This window comes from Homarus americanus, unplaced genomic scaffold (genome assembly GCF_018991925.1).
Source record: "Homarus americanus isolate GMGI-L3 unplaced genomic scaffold, GMGI_Hamer_2.0 scaffold48016, whole genome shotgun sequence".
NCBI lineage: Eukaryota > Metazoa > Arthropoda > Malacostraca > Decapoda > Nephropidae > Homarus > Homarus americanus.
In genome coordinates this window covers 3,129,398-3,143,911 of record NW_024755055.1, presented here as the reverse complement: position 1 = coordinate 3,143,911, position 14,514 = coordinate 3,129,398, and the positions used below count along the sequence as shown (strand labels likewise).

Genomic DNA, 14,514 nt, shown 5'->3' with positions numbered 1-14,514 from the left:
AATGTTTGGATTTGGGGGCCCCTTAGAGTCGGGGGGCCTGAGGCTAGTGCCTCATGGTTAATCCGGCACTATGCCCAGTACTTGCCAACAGTGAGTAACAGAGATGTGACCGACTGCCCAAGCGGCTAACGAGTAGATCACTGGCGAAGAGTATTAAAGCAATACATCTTTATTAAATATGCCTTGGACAAATTCAACACAAAATTAAAGTGAAGTTTATATTTACTGAGTGTTAAATTTACCTTTACATTTACGCAATTGCAACATGATAACTTGATATAAAACTTTAATTTACATATATAAGGAACACTAAATATAATTATCAGTGTTAAATAAAAGCAATTAAATCGGTGTAGTCCGGTAGAGTGGTTATCGGTATTCAGAAGGAAGGGTTCAGTTAGTTGTCTCAAGGACCCGCAGTCAGCAGTAAGCAACACGTATTTCTTATCTCTACCGCAATGTTTAGGCGAAGTTTAACTCGACTGTCATCATATATCGACAAAACAACATGGAGGAGGACTGAAACTTCATATAGTAATGGTCATACTCGAGGGTTGAGGACGACATCGGTCATGCCAGCTTTATTTAATGTACAAGATGAGGAAGACTTCACTGATCGGGTCCTCAAATCATCAACTCCGGTCGTCGTTGATTTCCATGCCCAGTAAGATAATACTATTCCTTTATCTACACCTGTAAGTCATTTATGTCACTACCTCTAACGTTTATGTATAAACCAAATATAAACTCACTGTGGAATCAATACTCAGACAAGTATTAGTATCGTTATCAATAACATCTTGAATAAACACCTTTATAACATTTCTAGTAATATTCCTCAATAATCCCCCACAACTCCAAATCCCTATAACTAAACTTACAATAATCCAGTGATAGATGAACTAATATGCGTGGTGAATATTCTCATACTATGTGTACCGTTATCAGTAAGACCTTGAAACTCCTTGAGTAAGCAGGTATTTTTTGGTCTAGGTTTTAGGTATGTTAAGATAGCTTCCTGATGTCCTCAACTGTCTTGTCATTCTTCTACTCACGTAGTCACATTCATGTACTTATTAATAGCTTAAATTAATGTTTTGGTGTGATGATAGATGTCTGTTCAATAATAACAGGAGGGAGAGATAAACAGATTGACAAATATGTACTTCTTCACTAAAACAGGAGGGAAGATAGATAAATAATTAATCTGTAACAAAAGGAGGATTTTGTATTTTATAGCAAAGAAATATATATACTGTACTATGTATTAGATTACCAGCTACTGTACTTTATGCTACCTTAGGTTTTGTTAAGTTATGGTAGGTTTCTTAAGGTTCATATTGTGAATACAGTGCTACTATAGTGTGTGGTCTACAAGATTAGGTTAGGTTAGATAAATGTTTGTAGACCGCGCACTATAGTAATGCTGTACAGTATTATGTGATACAGGGTAGCATGTATTCCTGAGAAGCATAGTCTTACTCTATAAATATTCTTCCCTTCAAAATTAAATTATCTCTTTGTTTTGTTAATGTATTACTGGATATTTAATTGTATATGACATTCTGCATTTTTTTTAAATGTCTGGACTCTTATAATAACATAGAAGTCCAGACATTCAAAACTTGCAGGACAGGAGTGTTTGCTGCTTTAAAATATGTTCCTCGAATATGCAACATTTGATTTACAGTCGCCTTTTGTAGGGTAAAATTATATGCCACAGCCAGACGTGAGATGAAAACTATATATTTAAATTGTATTAACCCATTTTTTTCTAAACCTTTGTAGAAAGGATTCAGATAAGTAATTTTTCGTTAACCACACATCACATTTAATGATTTTTTCCTCTTGCCATTTAATAGATCTCTTCGAGAAACAAAAGAATACACTTGAATTTAGTGGGGCATTCCAAAAAATAAACGCGATATTCGCGATTTATTTGTTGTAATAATCACAAATTTGTCTGAGTCGTGTTAGGTCAGTACGTCACAACAATAACAGGGAAGCATGGAAGACAGTGATCAAAAGACAGACAGTAAACACCAGCAGTACATGGGTTAGGTGGTGCACGGGTACCATAAACAAGTGACAGTTGATATGTGCGCTTGTAGCATAGAATCCCCAGATTTTTCAACTTCCCTCCTGAATTTTTCCCAGTGAGTCGAACAGGAATAAACTGAATTTTGACCAATAGTTGAACGAGAAAAGGTGCGAAAAATTTTGTACCGCTAAACCAAAATACTTTGCGAAGTGAATGATAGTTAAACAAAGGATACCTGTACTGTACATGTTCAGTATTGTTCCATAACTATGAGTTTTAGCAGTATTTACTGTACACTGTCACATAAGTTTTCATTTTAGGATATGAACTAAGTGAAAGAAAGAAAGAAATGCAAACAAACACATGATGATCAGGCACAACCAGTTTATTTCACTGGATGATTAACACCCAAATGCTAACCTAACCTAATCTAACAAGCTGGCTGTCTAATATTGAGGTGTTCCCATAAGTTAATTAAGGAAGCAAAGATGCCTCACGGAGACTGTCGGGCAGTAGCCAATGGTGACATCATCAACCAATAAAACCTAACTAAAGAATAAGGATCACATGAATATTAATCCCTCTAGTTATTTCATCTTATCATTAACCTCCCTAATGCTACCTGGGGTAGGTTAGGTTGGTTAATTATAAGGTGTATAATAAGTTGGAACTACTCTTCAGGTGATCCAGAAATTATCTTAGATTGTTAAGTTTGGTTAGTTTGTTTCATCTGCCTTTATGAGTGATATGGTAGAGTAATGCCGTTTAGAGACACATCACACTGGATATTATATTCTCATGTTTTTTTCTTCTTCATTAAATACGGAATTTCAGAAGCCCCAGAAAAATACTGTACCTGTACTAAGTCAACAAAAAAATCAGTTTATTTAGCCAGAATAATATTGAACAGATGAAAGTGACCAACAACAACAAAACTATTGACGTGGTTAAGCCTTTCAAGTGCTGTACCTCTCTCCTGTAATGCATTCTCTCAGAGTAAGAAGAAAATACTTGTACGAACGAGGCTGTAAACTGTGATTAGTATATAATTTTTTTTAATCACCTGAAGATTAGTCTTCCCCAAAGTTTATTTTACCTAAATATTAACCACCCTGATGGTAACTTAACCTAATCCCCCCAAATAGTACTAGGGTGATTAATCTTCAGGTCAAATAAGCTAGGGGGGGGGGGTGGTAATATTCAGGTTTTCCAATCTTGTGTGCAGGTACAGTACCGGTAAATAATGCCACGTAACTGCTGAATGGTCGTGTAGCACATTGTAGATTCCCTCATTACTATTATTATGTAACTGGTCCGAGTAAAAAGAAGAATGGACAGAACTTTGACCTTGTTGACTCACACGACACTGAAGTTCTAATTGTGTAATAAACCAACAGGTGAGAGATATTCAACAATAATGAGGAAATATTTGAATGATGGAACAAAGGTGAAAGGTTAAGGATGATGATAGATTACATGAATGAATTGGTATCACATGAAGATTAGACACCCCCTGTTTTTCTCAGTTGATGATTAAACATCCCAAAAGTACCTGGGGGCTCACTTTAGGCTAGGTCAGGTCAGGTTAGGCTAGGCTAGGTCAGGCTAGGTCAGGTTAGCATTAAGATATTTAACCATCATGTGAAATAAGCTGGTGGTCTAATCTTCATGTGATTCCATTTCACTACAGGTTATTTAGATCCGAGGCACTTAATAACAGCAAATGCCGCTGATCATTCTTAACTTTTTCTTTTACAGTTTTGCATTATTATTGTGTTTCCTGTCCTAACTTTGTTTCCGGCTTTGGGTATTATTCTAGATCAACACTTTAATTGTTAATAGGCCTTGTAATTTCAGAATATAAGGAAAAGAAATTAAATAATGAAAATCAACCACCCAATCAGGTTCATAAATAAAATCTGTAGGCCCTGGTTGCAAAGCTCATGTGAATGGAGTATTGTATTGTACTGTACTGTACTGTACTGTGTAGTCATTTGGGCAGTTGGTCTATTCTCTGCTAAAACATTCAGTGTTTGTACAGGAATAAGCAGCAGCACCCACATAAACTCTGCCATGTTTGGTTGCCACACTAGATAACACCCATCCAACCCTGGGTGGGATTAAGCTTGAGATGCCGGGGTGAGGCAAGCATGCTGTTGTTGTACCTCCACCAGAGTTTTTTTACAGTAAGACCGAGATAAAGAGCAACTGACATAAATCAATCAATTGTTCTGACCTACCTCACAGTACTAAGATTAATAAATTGGTAAAGAAATAAACTACAGTACAATTAATAAATTCATAAGTAATGATTATGTATAGTATTAGGATTTTTTCAAAGATAATTTGACCAAAACTAATAAATCTTTCATATATTTAATAAGATCAAGTGATTTAGTTTATATGTATACCCTGTAAAGGAACCATTGGAGTTAACATACCGGTACCCTCATAATTCAGTTAAGTTAATTTTTGTTCAGTAAACTCATCATACAAGTTTATATTTAATATTAAATGTTTACATCTCCACACACTGTAGCAATAGTGTCTCACATCATTTGTGCTCTCACATACAAAATGATTTGTACTGACCGGTAAAATACTCAAACCCTGAAGGTCTGTACAGTACGTATTATTAAAAAACTAATCCAAGATGAAAACTACTCGTGCATGTGATAATTCAGTCAAAAGAGTAAAACATACCATCATCAGAATCCTCAATATGATGTTGGCTTAGTATTAAAGACTGGCAAGAGATTACTGCCTATGTGAGAAAAGTGTAGTAAACTTGGGTCTTAAAAACACCAACATGATGGATAAGAAAATGTTGGTCAGCACAACATTGACAAACTCTACAGTGTTTCTCACAGAAGCACTGTATGGCTGCCTCTGAATAAGGTTGAAATATTGACCATGTTGCCAGGACTATTGATCCCAACATGTGGCTCTGAGACATAGTGAAGCTTGTGTGAGGTATATATGTACAGTACAGTACTGTACTTTACATGACCTGGATAGAATCTGTAGTGGGATCTCATGAAGGTTAGGCATCCCAGCGTATTTCACCTGATGATTATACAGCCTGATACTAACCTAACCTTTATATGGAACACCTGATGACTAAACACCACCGGCTTATTTCACCTGAAGATTAACCACCCTAATGCTAACCAAACTTAACCTAACCCTCAGGTAGTGTTAGGGTGATTAATCTTCAGATGAAATAAGCTCAGGGTTTAATCTTCAGGTGATGCAAAGTTTCTGGAGTTACTTACAGTGGATGCAAGTAACAGGGATACTGTAGAAAACCACAGGTTGATGTGTATAGTAAAGTTAGTGTATTACTTACAGGTGGTGCGGACCGTGTAAGCTGCTTGGCCCACGTCTTGAGACCATTATAGGGGGTAAAGGAGATAAAGTTCACTTGGCAAAAGTAGATATTGATGATGTATCAGACCTGGCACTTGATTATGGGGTGAGTAATACTGTATACAGATGTTTTTTAATATGTACAGGTATACAGTACTGTATAACTTATTTTTTGGTTCTGCAAGGTTATCATACAGGTTCACATTGGTTCAGCATGTTTGTAGACAATCAAGTTATACAAACTGTGTACATAGATAGTGGGTGTATACATGCTGTATATAGACAGTGCAGGTATACAATACATACACCAAGGATAGCAAAAGAAACTCATTGAATGACCCGTGGGGTCTCCATACAGTACAGTACCTAGGCAGGTTACCTAGTTCTGTTCTGGTTGAAGGCATGAATACCTGTTTAACACCAAGTATCTTGCTGCAACTTTAATTTTTTTTAAGGTTTATGCAGGTACGCAGGTAGTATTTAATACCCCAGGGAGTTGCGACCTTGCCTTGCCAGCTATTCCCACTCTGTGGGTTAGTATTAGGAAGGGCATCCAGCCCTAAAATTTGGCTTCAACATGCCTTATGGCAACCAGGTCACCAGAACTGTGCCCATCACTTGGTCTCTGCTACAGTTTATGGGCTGACACCCTGGGTTTGTGGTGGTCAGCTGGGAGGCTTTCAGTTATTGTTTTACCCAACAGTTGCCGTCCAGTGATCTTGGCTAACTCACACAAGCATGGAAAATGGCCGTAAAATGTTGATGATGAATCCAGTTATTAACAGATGATCATAATTTGGCCATCAGTGATATAATAATTTCTGTTATATGATATTAGGGAAGTTTAGTGAATATCTGATATGGTATTTAAGTTAGCTTAATTCTTGAAGGGAATCATTAAATGTTTTTAACATTGTTGTGTTTTGACAGTTGAAATGTTTACTCTAATGGTTTAAGAGTAAATCTTATAGGGAAGTAATAAAATTACTTTAATATTTTAAAGAAGTAATTGTTAAGTTCAAAGGTGTACAGTGTATTCATTGTTTTAATGCAATAAATTTTTTTTTAATTTGTAGTAGAAGATACATCATATATTTTATTAGTAGTACAGTATGTACTCAGTAAACATTATTGTATCAACATAATATCTTTAATTATAATAGAATGCTGAAGGTCAAGAGGTACTGTTCCAAGTAGGTCGAGTTGAAACTTTTTTTTTTTTCGTTATCACCAAAAAATTACCCAGGAACTGTAGTTTACTTATTTGTTCATTGACGTAAGTAAAGTTACCTAATGCTTAGTCACCGAGAGGCAGCCCTGTTATGTGTGATTCAGGTAATTGTAACTTTAATGTCACGTCCTGGAATAATACTCGTCACCTGCCACCTGTACGTCCTTGAGTCGTAAACACAATAGCGCGGACCAGTAGTGACGACTTTTAACCAAATTTGGTAAGTGGATATAACACAAGATTTCAGATGAGTTCAAATCACGACTTTGTTTTAGTGTGAGTCTTAATGGCTGGTGGGCTTTGCCGTTATCCAGGAGGGGACTTGTTCACCTTGAGGCAAATGAACCTCTGGTCTTGTGGCTTTATGAGTAATTGTCAGTGTGGAGCGTTACTGTTCCTTTTACAGAGGTGACAGTAACGTCTAGTTATATTTAGACCAAACTCATATTTCTATCTCATTATATAGTCCAGTACAGGCTTTGATAGTTTACATGTGTTCAAGTATTTTTTCTTGGTTTTGCAAAACACTCTTGGTTCACTTCAAGATTAAACACCTCTAAAACCCTAATTTACTCTAACCTAAGCATCAAACCTAACAGCCTAACCTGACCTAACCCCAGCAGGTAGCATTAGGGTGTTAAATCCTCAGGTGAAATAAGCTTGGGTCTAATCTTGGTGATCCACTCATCCCTACATGGCAGAATTAGGAAAACATCCTCATGTCTCACTAAGTTGTGTCATGGCCATAGTAGATGTGTTGTGTGTTGTCCATCCCTAATCATGCTCCAAGATGTGGTTTACCCTTATTACTTCATTCTTTAAACTCTCCTGGAGAATGTGACATTGAACTGTTGTAGTGACCTGCCAGTGAATGTTGTAAGAGTTGTGAAGGGTTGTAATGACCCGTCAGAGATGTTGTGTGTAACAGAGAACATAGCTACATGTCCAGGTAACAAACCAACTGCCCGACCAGTAAATAACCTGACAGGAGGTGAAGAGATTAAGTGTTGAAACTGTTAAATAGAATTATAAGAGAGAGAGAGAGAGAGTATTGGATAATGCAGATAAATATATAGAACAGGATGATGGAAGATTAAAGAGAAGAGTAATGAAATGGTTTTACTAAATGAGAAAATTAGTTGTGCTGTTGATGAAGGTGAGTACAGTACTGTGAACAAGGTAAGGGAAAGTATGTTAGTGATTTAATAGTTGTTAATTCTCTGGTGCTTTAAAACTGAATATTAATAAAACATCTAGATTAAAATAAGTAAATGTCTGTACTAAATAAATTCTGAGAAAATTAGAGAGAGGTGGAATTTATAATCAATGCCAGAGGATGTTGGCCTCCTTAGTATATCTGAAATTCTACTGGTTGGGTAGCAGAGATCCTCATCTCCCAGCAAATGCCACATAGTGAAGGGCACTGAGCAGTTAGACACTAATCATAGGGATTTGAGGTTATTTTGTAACTGTTTTCATCATCAGTATAATTAAATCTAAGGTGGGTGAGATAAGTATCCTGTGTCGAGGACATGATATAAGTCACTGTCAATACTGTATTTGTCACATCTTGTTAGTGGCCTTCAGTGGTATCCATTCAGATCACACCAGTGAAACTTGTATGTGAGAGTGAGTACAGTAGTGTCCTGTGGGGGAGGTGCCACACACTACACCACCTCCACCCACTTTCTCTGATTGACTAGTTACTTGTCATCCAGCAGACATGTACACACCTATTCTAACCAATCATGATGAGCCTTTTCATTATTGTTTTTAAGATACTATTTGAGTAGTGGATTACATGTCTCCAGAGCCTCGAGTTTGACTTTAAATACAAAATAAATGTAAAATATTCACTTAAATTACAAGTGACTTAGTAAACAAGGATTGCTAAAACTATTGATGTAAGAAAATGAACAGAACTGTACTACGTATATGAACTAAGCTTCCACTGTGAGATTGATGGTATAGTACATGACAACTTTATAATATCTGGAACCATCTATTTAGATCAACACTGATTTTATAAAGGCAGATGAATGTTCGGGAAACATGATATAGGCTTTGGTTCATAGATTCCAGACTTATTACCAGTGAAATGTGGGGTTTCCATAGATTTGACTCATTTTAAATCTTACTAACCTCAGAAATATTACAGATAGAACACTGTACATGAGTAAATCTACTAAGATGAGAAAAAAATATTACAAGTTGGTTATCAAGTATTGTACTGTATGATGTTTTTGAAATTATTATACAGTAGTATTAAGTTTGAAAAATGTGTGTGATAATTTATGTATTGTACTGGAGGTTGCTCATCAAGCACTGCATAATAAAACACTCTGGTTCTATATGATGTTTTTGATGTTACTGTAGTATTATGTTTCGAAATGGGTTAGATAATTAATGAACAGCCTGTACTGTACTATCAAGAGATGGAGTATTAGTACTAGTGGTATCTGTAGTGTGGTTCTAAAGACAGAAGATTTAGCCTGGTGTTTGTATGATCCTCATGCTGTCTTGACATGTTGGTAGTTGATCAGTGATATTAAATTGCAAAATGAATGTATCGTGTGTGTGTTTTTTCTCTAATGTAGGAATTAATAATCAATGGGAAATCTTGTAGACTTGCTTAAGGTTTCAGATGTGTTTATTTTATCTGATAAAGCAAGTTGTGTTGATAATATTAACTGTTGATAATATTAACTACAATATTAGTGTGTCATTTGCACTTACTTTTAGGTGTCTGCTGTCCCTTCTGTCCTGGCTGTAAAAGATGGTAAGGTTGTGGACAAGTTTGTTGGACTTCAGGAAGAATCTAGGATCGAGGCCTTCGTCAATCGTCTAATTGGAGAATAGATAAAAAATAATTAATATCGTTGGAAAATTTGTAATGAACTTAGTGGGTAATATGCAAGTTGTATATCAATCACAGATGGGCATAATGAAGGTTTAAATATACAGGTACTGTATACATTTTATTTCTTTTGGTCTCTTAAGTGTACATTTTTATTGTAAGATACTGTATGGAGGAGAAGTGATTCTATAGATTAATTATGCAAGGTTAATGCACATAATGTGTATAGTGTAGACAAAGAAAGATTGCAGGGAAAATATGGGCATGTTGTGGAAGCTGTAACTGCAAATACTTCCTTTATTTTTATGCACTCTTTTTTAATCTAAGTGGGTATGTACATTTAGAATGTTAACATTACACTTTTCTCATGACATTATGCAATGTATGTTTGTGGATAAATATTTTACCATTACACTTTTCTCTCAACAAGTTTTGCTTTGTACCTTTGTGGACAAAAGTTCTTTTTACCCCGGTTTGAAACTTTACTAAACCCAGATGAGGTAATGCAGTGCTATAGTGGGTAGATAAGCAAATTGGAGACTCCTCCCAGTAGACAGGAGTCTCAAGTATAAAGAGCTTTTGTTCATGACTGTACAAGTAAGTTATTATCATTACAGGTTTTTCTTGATAAATTTTGTGGCTAGACAGTACAGTACTGTACAACACTTACATTATGCATTATACATAACAGTTTGGGCATCCATAGCACCTTTTTCTCTCTTCATTCATAATAAATGAAACACGTCTATGATTCAGTGATCTTTTCTCACTGACTAGATGGGCCTATGTTACAGTCCAAGACATTGTACTTAACATATTTTTTACTCTGCATCTGTGTGAAAATCTTTGTCTGTCTGTACAGAAGCTGTAATTATTGTAGTCTTGAACTGTACAAATAAAAAGTTTTCTTATTAAGAAAAATCAATGTTTTTTTTCTTTTAATGCCACATACAGTACAGTACAGTATACTGCAGCCAAACAAAGGCTTGCAATAGTGAAAAAAAAGAATGTTTGGTCGTCCCAGCCATTTATGTTTGTCGTAATTCAGTACAGTATATTGTACAGTACACTAAATTTTGACCAAACAGCAGTGTAGGAAGCAGGCCTCTTATAGTTTGATGGATACTGTTACTGTATATAACACAGTACAGTTTACCAAAAGAAATATGTAGCTACTGTAAGTGTATTGTCATTTTCATTCTTTCATTCTCCCTACATTCTCTGTCATTGATTATCAGGTAATTTTTTGTGTTGTACTGTGGTGTTTGTCTTCAATAATAAGACCTCGATATATTTGTCTGTACATCATTGTCACAGTACTGCACACAAGGTGTGGTCTCTCAGTGCCTCTACAGTACTCTGCCATTCATCTCAAACTTTTAAACCCAGTGACTGAACTAAATACAAAAAAAATCATAATTACAGATACTGATAAATAGAAGTTACAAGAGCGTTAAGAGGTTATGTCTCCTTAAGGACATAGTGGTTATAAAATGTTCCTGATATCTGTGTGTTTGTTCATAAAAAATTCCTTCCCAGACAATAACTACTGAAAGGCTTTGTGAATCTTTATTACAAGACGGTGCAAGATGAGCGTGATAGTAATTGACATCTTGCTGCTCTAGTTAAGGCTCATGGTCAAGAACAGTCTCACATTATCACCAGTCATAGTCTAGTTCTACTTGTTCTGTCACTAAGATAAACACTTTTTCTCATTCCATAACCCTCCTTCTCCTCTTGAAACACAATTTTTCACCACTCTTTAATCTGGGTCTCTGAATCTATAATGTGACTGAATATTGTAATGATTCCCGATGACTCCAGGTGTGAGACCTGACCCTCCTAAGCCTAAAGGGACGAGGGTATCAATTAATCTATATGCAAATTAGGTGCGGGTGGCGACCTTTGAAGTGTGGTGTCCAAGTGTGTGTTGACCTTCATTAGGGTGCAGACCAGCATCACACACCACCACTACCTGTACCCTTACCTCTCTTCACCACCACCACTACCTCTCCTCACCACCACCATTACCTCTCCTCACCACCACCACTACCTCTCCTCACCACCACCATTACCTCTCCTCACCACCACCATTACCTCTCCTCACCACCACCATTACCTCTCCTCACCACCACCATTCTCACTTACCTGCCATTCATTAACATCTTATAGTATTAATTAAATCTTGTGTTGACAGTTTGTGGGGGTGAGTTATAGCCATCAGTGGGTCATTATAGGTGGGGAAGCCGAGTGTCTGCCAGCCTACTTACTGCCAACAAGGACCTCTGTTTACTGATGAATCCCACTGGAGGGGGGGGGGGTTATATCTCTGTAGGGATGGGGGGGATAGACTGTAGTACCACATATCAAGGACTTTAAACTAGTATATTATACTTGCTACATATACTCGGGGCTAGAGGTGGTACTACATTAAGTTATTACAGGTAACATACTGTAGGTTACGTTACGTTACAATGAACACGATCGAACGCTTGGATTGTCACGACAAAAATCAACACAAGACAAAGAACAAAATTCGCCATCATAATCTTCAAAATATTCCCCGCCTCGTCCCTGTGACATCATCATAATATTCATATCACATTAGCTATTCCTGACGTGTTTGGGAAGGTGGGTCGCTGTGGGGTAATTGAGAGCGGAGTTGTCAAGTAATGTCCTATAAGTTCTTGATATTTACGTATATAAAGTTTTATTTATTTTTTTGGTTTGCTTTTACGGCGGGGGGAGTTTTTAGTAATGCGTTGAAGAAGGTTTAGATTAAGGCGGTGATTTTTTTAATACAAAGAAATTGTGGATGATAATATAAATGTGTGGCTGGAGGTGTCTGGCAACTCATTCTCTTTGGAAATAAAAGGCATCTCAACTGTCAGTCATTCCATTCACACCTTTCCTTCATCAGTGACACACCACCAGCAGGTAAGTCTTTCCTGGCATAGTGACACTTGGCACCAATAAGGAGACAAATTTAACTCTGAAACTCTACCTGTACTACTGGAGGTCCGTTCACTTAACACCAGTAAAGAGACAGAAAATGCATCCAATTATGTAAAAATAAAAATTAAAAAGTTATATCAACAAAGAGTTTAGCAACGCCCAACTCTAATACATTACAGTACATCCATACATAAATAATAATGGTTGCCCCTCGTGTAACGAGGATGGCTGGCCCAAGGGCCACCTGGGCGTGAATTTGTTTAAGGTATAGAAGCTGTCGCCAACACAACAACCACATTCTGAGTTAACGAGCTGCATGACCCAGTATCAAGGAATAGTCAGGGAAGATCGGACAACTCGCCAACTGCACTGACTAACCATTACCCCGGAACATGATCTGCAAATCGATTAACATCCAGGTTCCCAATTACTGCTGGGTAGACAGGCAAATGGCGTGAAGAAACATACATACATACATTCAGAAAACTCGTCCTACAAATTTACAGTGAATCAGCATTCATGACGTAAGTGTTCCTGGTGGACCATTGCTGGTTGAGGATGACGTCATTTGAAACCAGCCAATAAGAATAAAAACAAAAAGTGAACATCAGTCTGGTCATAAAAGTGAAGGTAATAGAGGATAACTTGTTAAGGTTAACTAGATTAACTTTAGTGAGATTCGGTCAGGGTTAATTAGGTTAACTTTGGTGAGGTTAAATTAGGTATGCCTGAACTGTACACGATGAGCCAATTTGAACTTGTATGAAAATTTTACTGAATATCTGTTTACCTTTAAATCCCTACCTATGTAGTCCTTCACACATATACCTACTTACCTATGTAGTCCTTCACACACATACCTACTTACCAATGTAGTCCTTCACACATATACCTACTTACCTATGTAGTCCTTCACACATATACCTACTTACCTATGTAGTCCTTCACACATATACCTACTTACCTATGTAGTCCTTCACACATATACCTACTTACCTATGTAGTCCTTCACACATATACCTACTTACTTATGTAGTCCTTCACACATATACCTACCTATATACCTATCCATTTATTTATCCATTTACCCAGATAATGAACATGGTCCCTCTCGTAAACGTGGTGGTCAGCCTGGTAGCTACCCTCGCCGCACCCAACACACACGACCATTCCCCTACTTTCCTGGATGAACGTGAGTACTGTATCCCCCCCCCCTCCCTTGGCCTCTTTTTATTTGATAGATAGATAGTATTCGCCACTGATCGGCTCGTTAGCTGCTTGGTTGGTCGGTCACATCTCCGTTATGCACTGTTGGCAAGTACTGGGCATGTATTGGTCAAGCCTGGTCTTGAATGAGCTCACACTCGGTGCCGTCACAACACTGGCAGATTGTTCCAGGAGTTCACAACTCTCACTCCGAAAAAGTTTGCCCTCACAGTTTTCTGATGGTGGTCCCCACTCCAGCTGTTGCAAAACCGGCGGTAGATATTTATTCTATATCATCTAAGACGTTAGGATTTTAATCTTATTGTACGATGTATTTTGGGGGGAACACAGAATTTTATTTACCTGATTTCGGGAACCCGTCTGGTCCCCGAGATATGCTAGGGACTGTAAGTTGACTGGAAATGTCCAAAGGAGGGGCCACCAGACTGGTTGGTGCCAGCACTTCGGCACCCTGAGATTAGAACGCCTGCAATTGCCTAGCTTATACTACAGATGGGCAAGGGTGGACATAATTGAGGTGTATAAGCAAATCAAAGGGCACTACTCAGTCGAGTGTCCTTACCTGGAGCTGGCGGACGCTCACCCCACAAGGGGTCACAGCTCAAGGTTGAAGAAGCCGCAAGTCCAGAAAACTGTGAGGGGTAACTTTTTCGGAGTGAGAGTTGTGAACTCTTAGAAAAACCCACCAGAGAGTGTTGTGACAGCACCGAGTGTGAGCTCTTTCAAGACCAGATTTGACAAACACTGGAGTAAGTTCTGATACATTCAGGAGCCGGTACTTGCCAACAGTGCGTAACAGAGACGTGACCGATCGCCCAAGCGGCTAACGAGTCG

General features: G+C 37.6%; 1 protein-coding gene across 1 annotated transcript; it reads left to right on the top strand.

Moving 5' to 3' along the window:
• Window positions 1-103: 103 nt before the first annotated feature.
• On the top strand, window positions 104-10,423 carry LOC121856183 (thioredoxin, mitochondrial-like). Its single transcript, XM_042351526.1, has 3 exons — window positions 104-664; window positions 5,393-5,516; window positions 9,384-10,423. Exons 1-3 carry the CDS (start codon window positions 459-461, stop codon window positions 9,498-9,500), a joined length of 447 nt encoding a protein of 148 aa, XP_042207460.1. The 5' UTR covers window positions 104-458; the 3' UTR covers window positions 9,501-10,423.
• The last annotated feature ends 4,091 nt before the right edge of the window (window positions 10,424-14,514 follow it).

Coding starts and splice junctions, on each gene's coding strand:
- LOC121856183 (XM_042351526.1), top strand. CDS start 459: ATGTTTAGGCGAAGTTTAACTCGACTGTCATCATATATCGACAAAACA. Junction 665..5,392: donor GTCGTTGATTTCCATGCCCA/GTAAGATAATAC, acceptor TATTACTTACAG/GTGGTGCGGACCGTGTAAGC. Junction 5,517..9,383: donor ACCTGGCACTTGATTATGGG/GTGAGTAATACT, acceptor ACTTACTTTTAG/GTGTCTGCTGTCCCTTCTGT.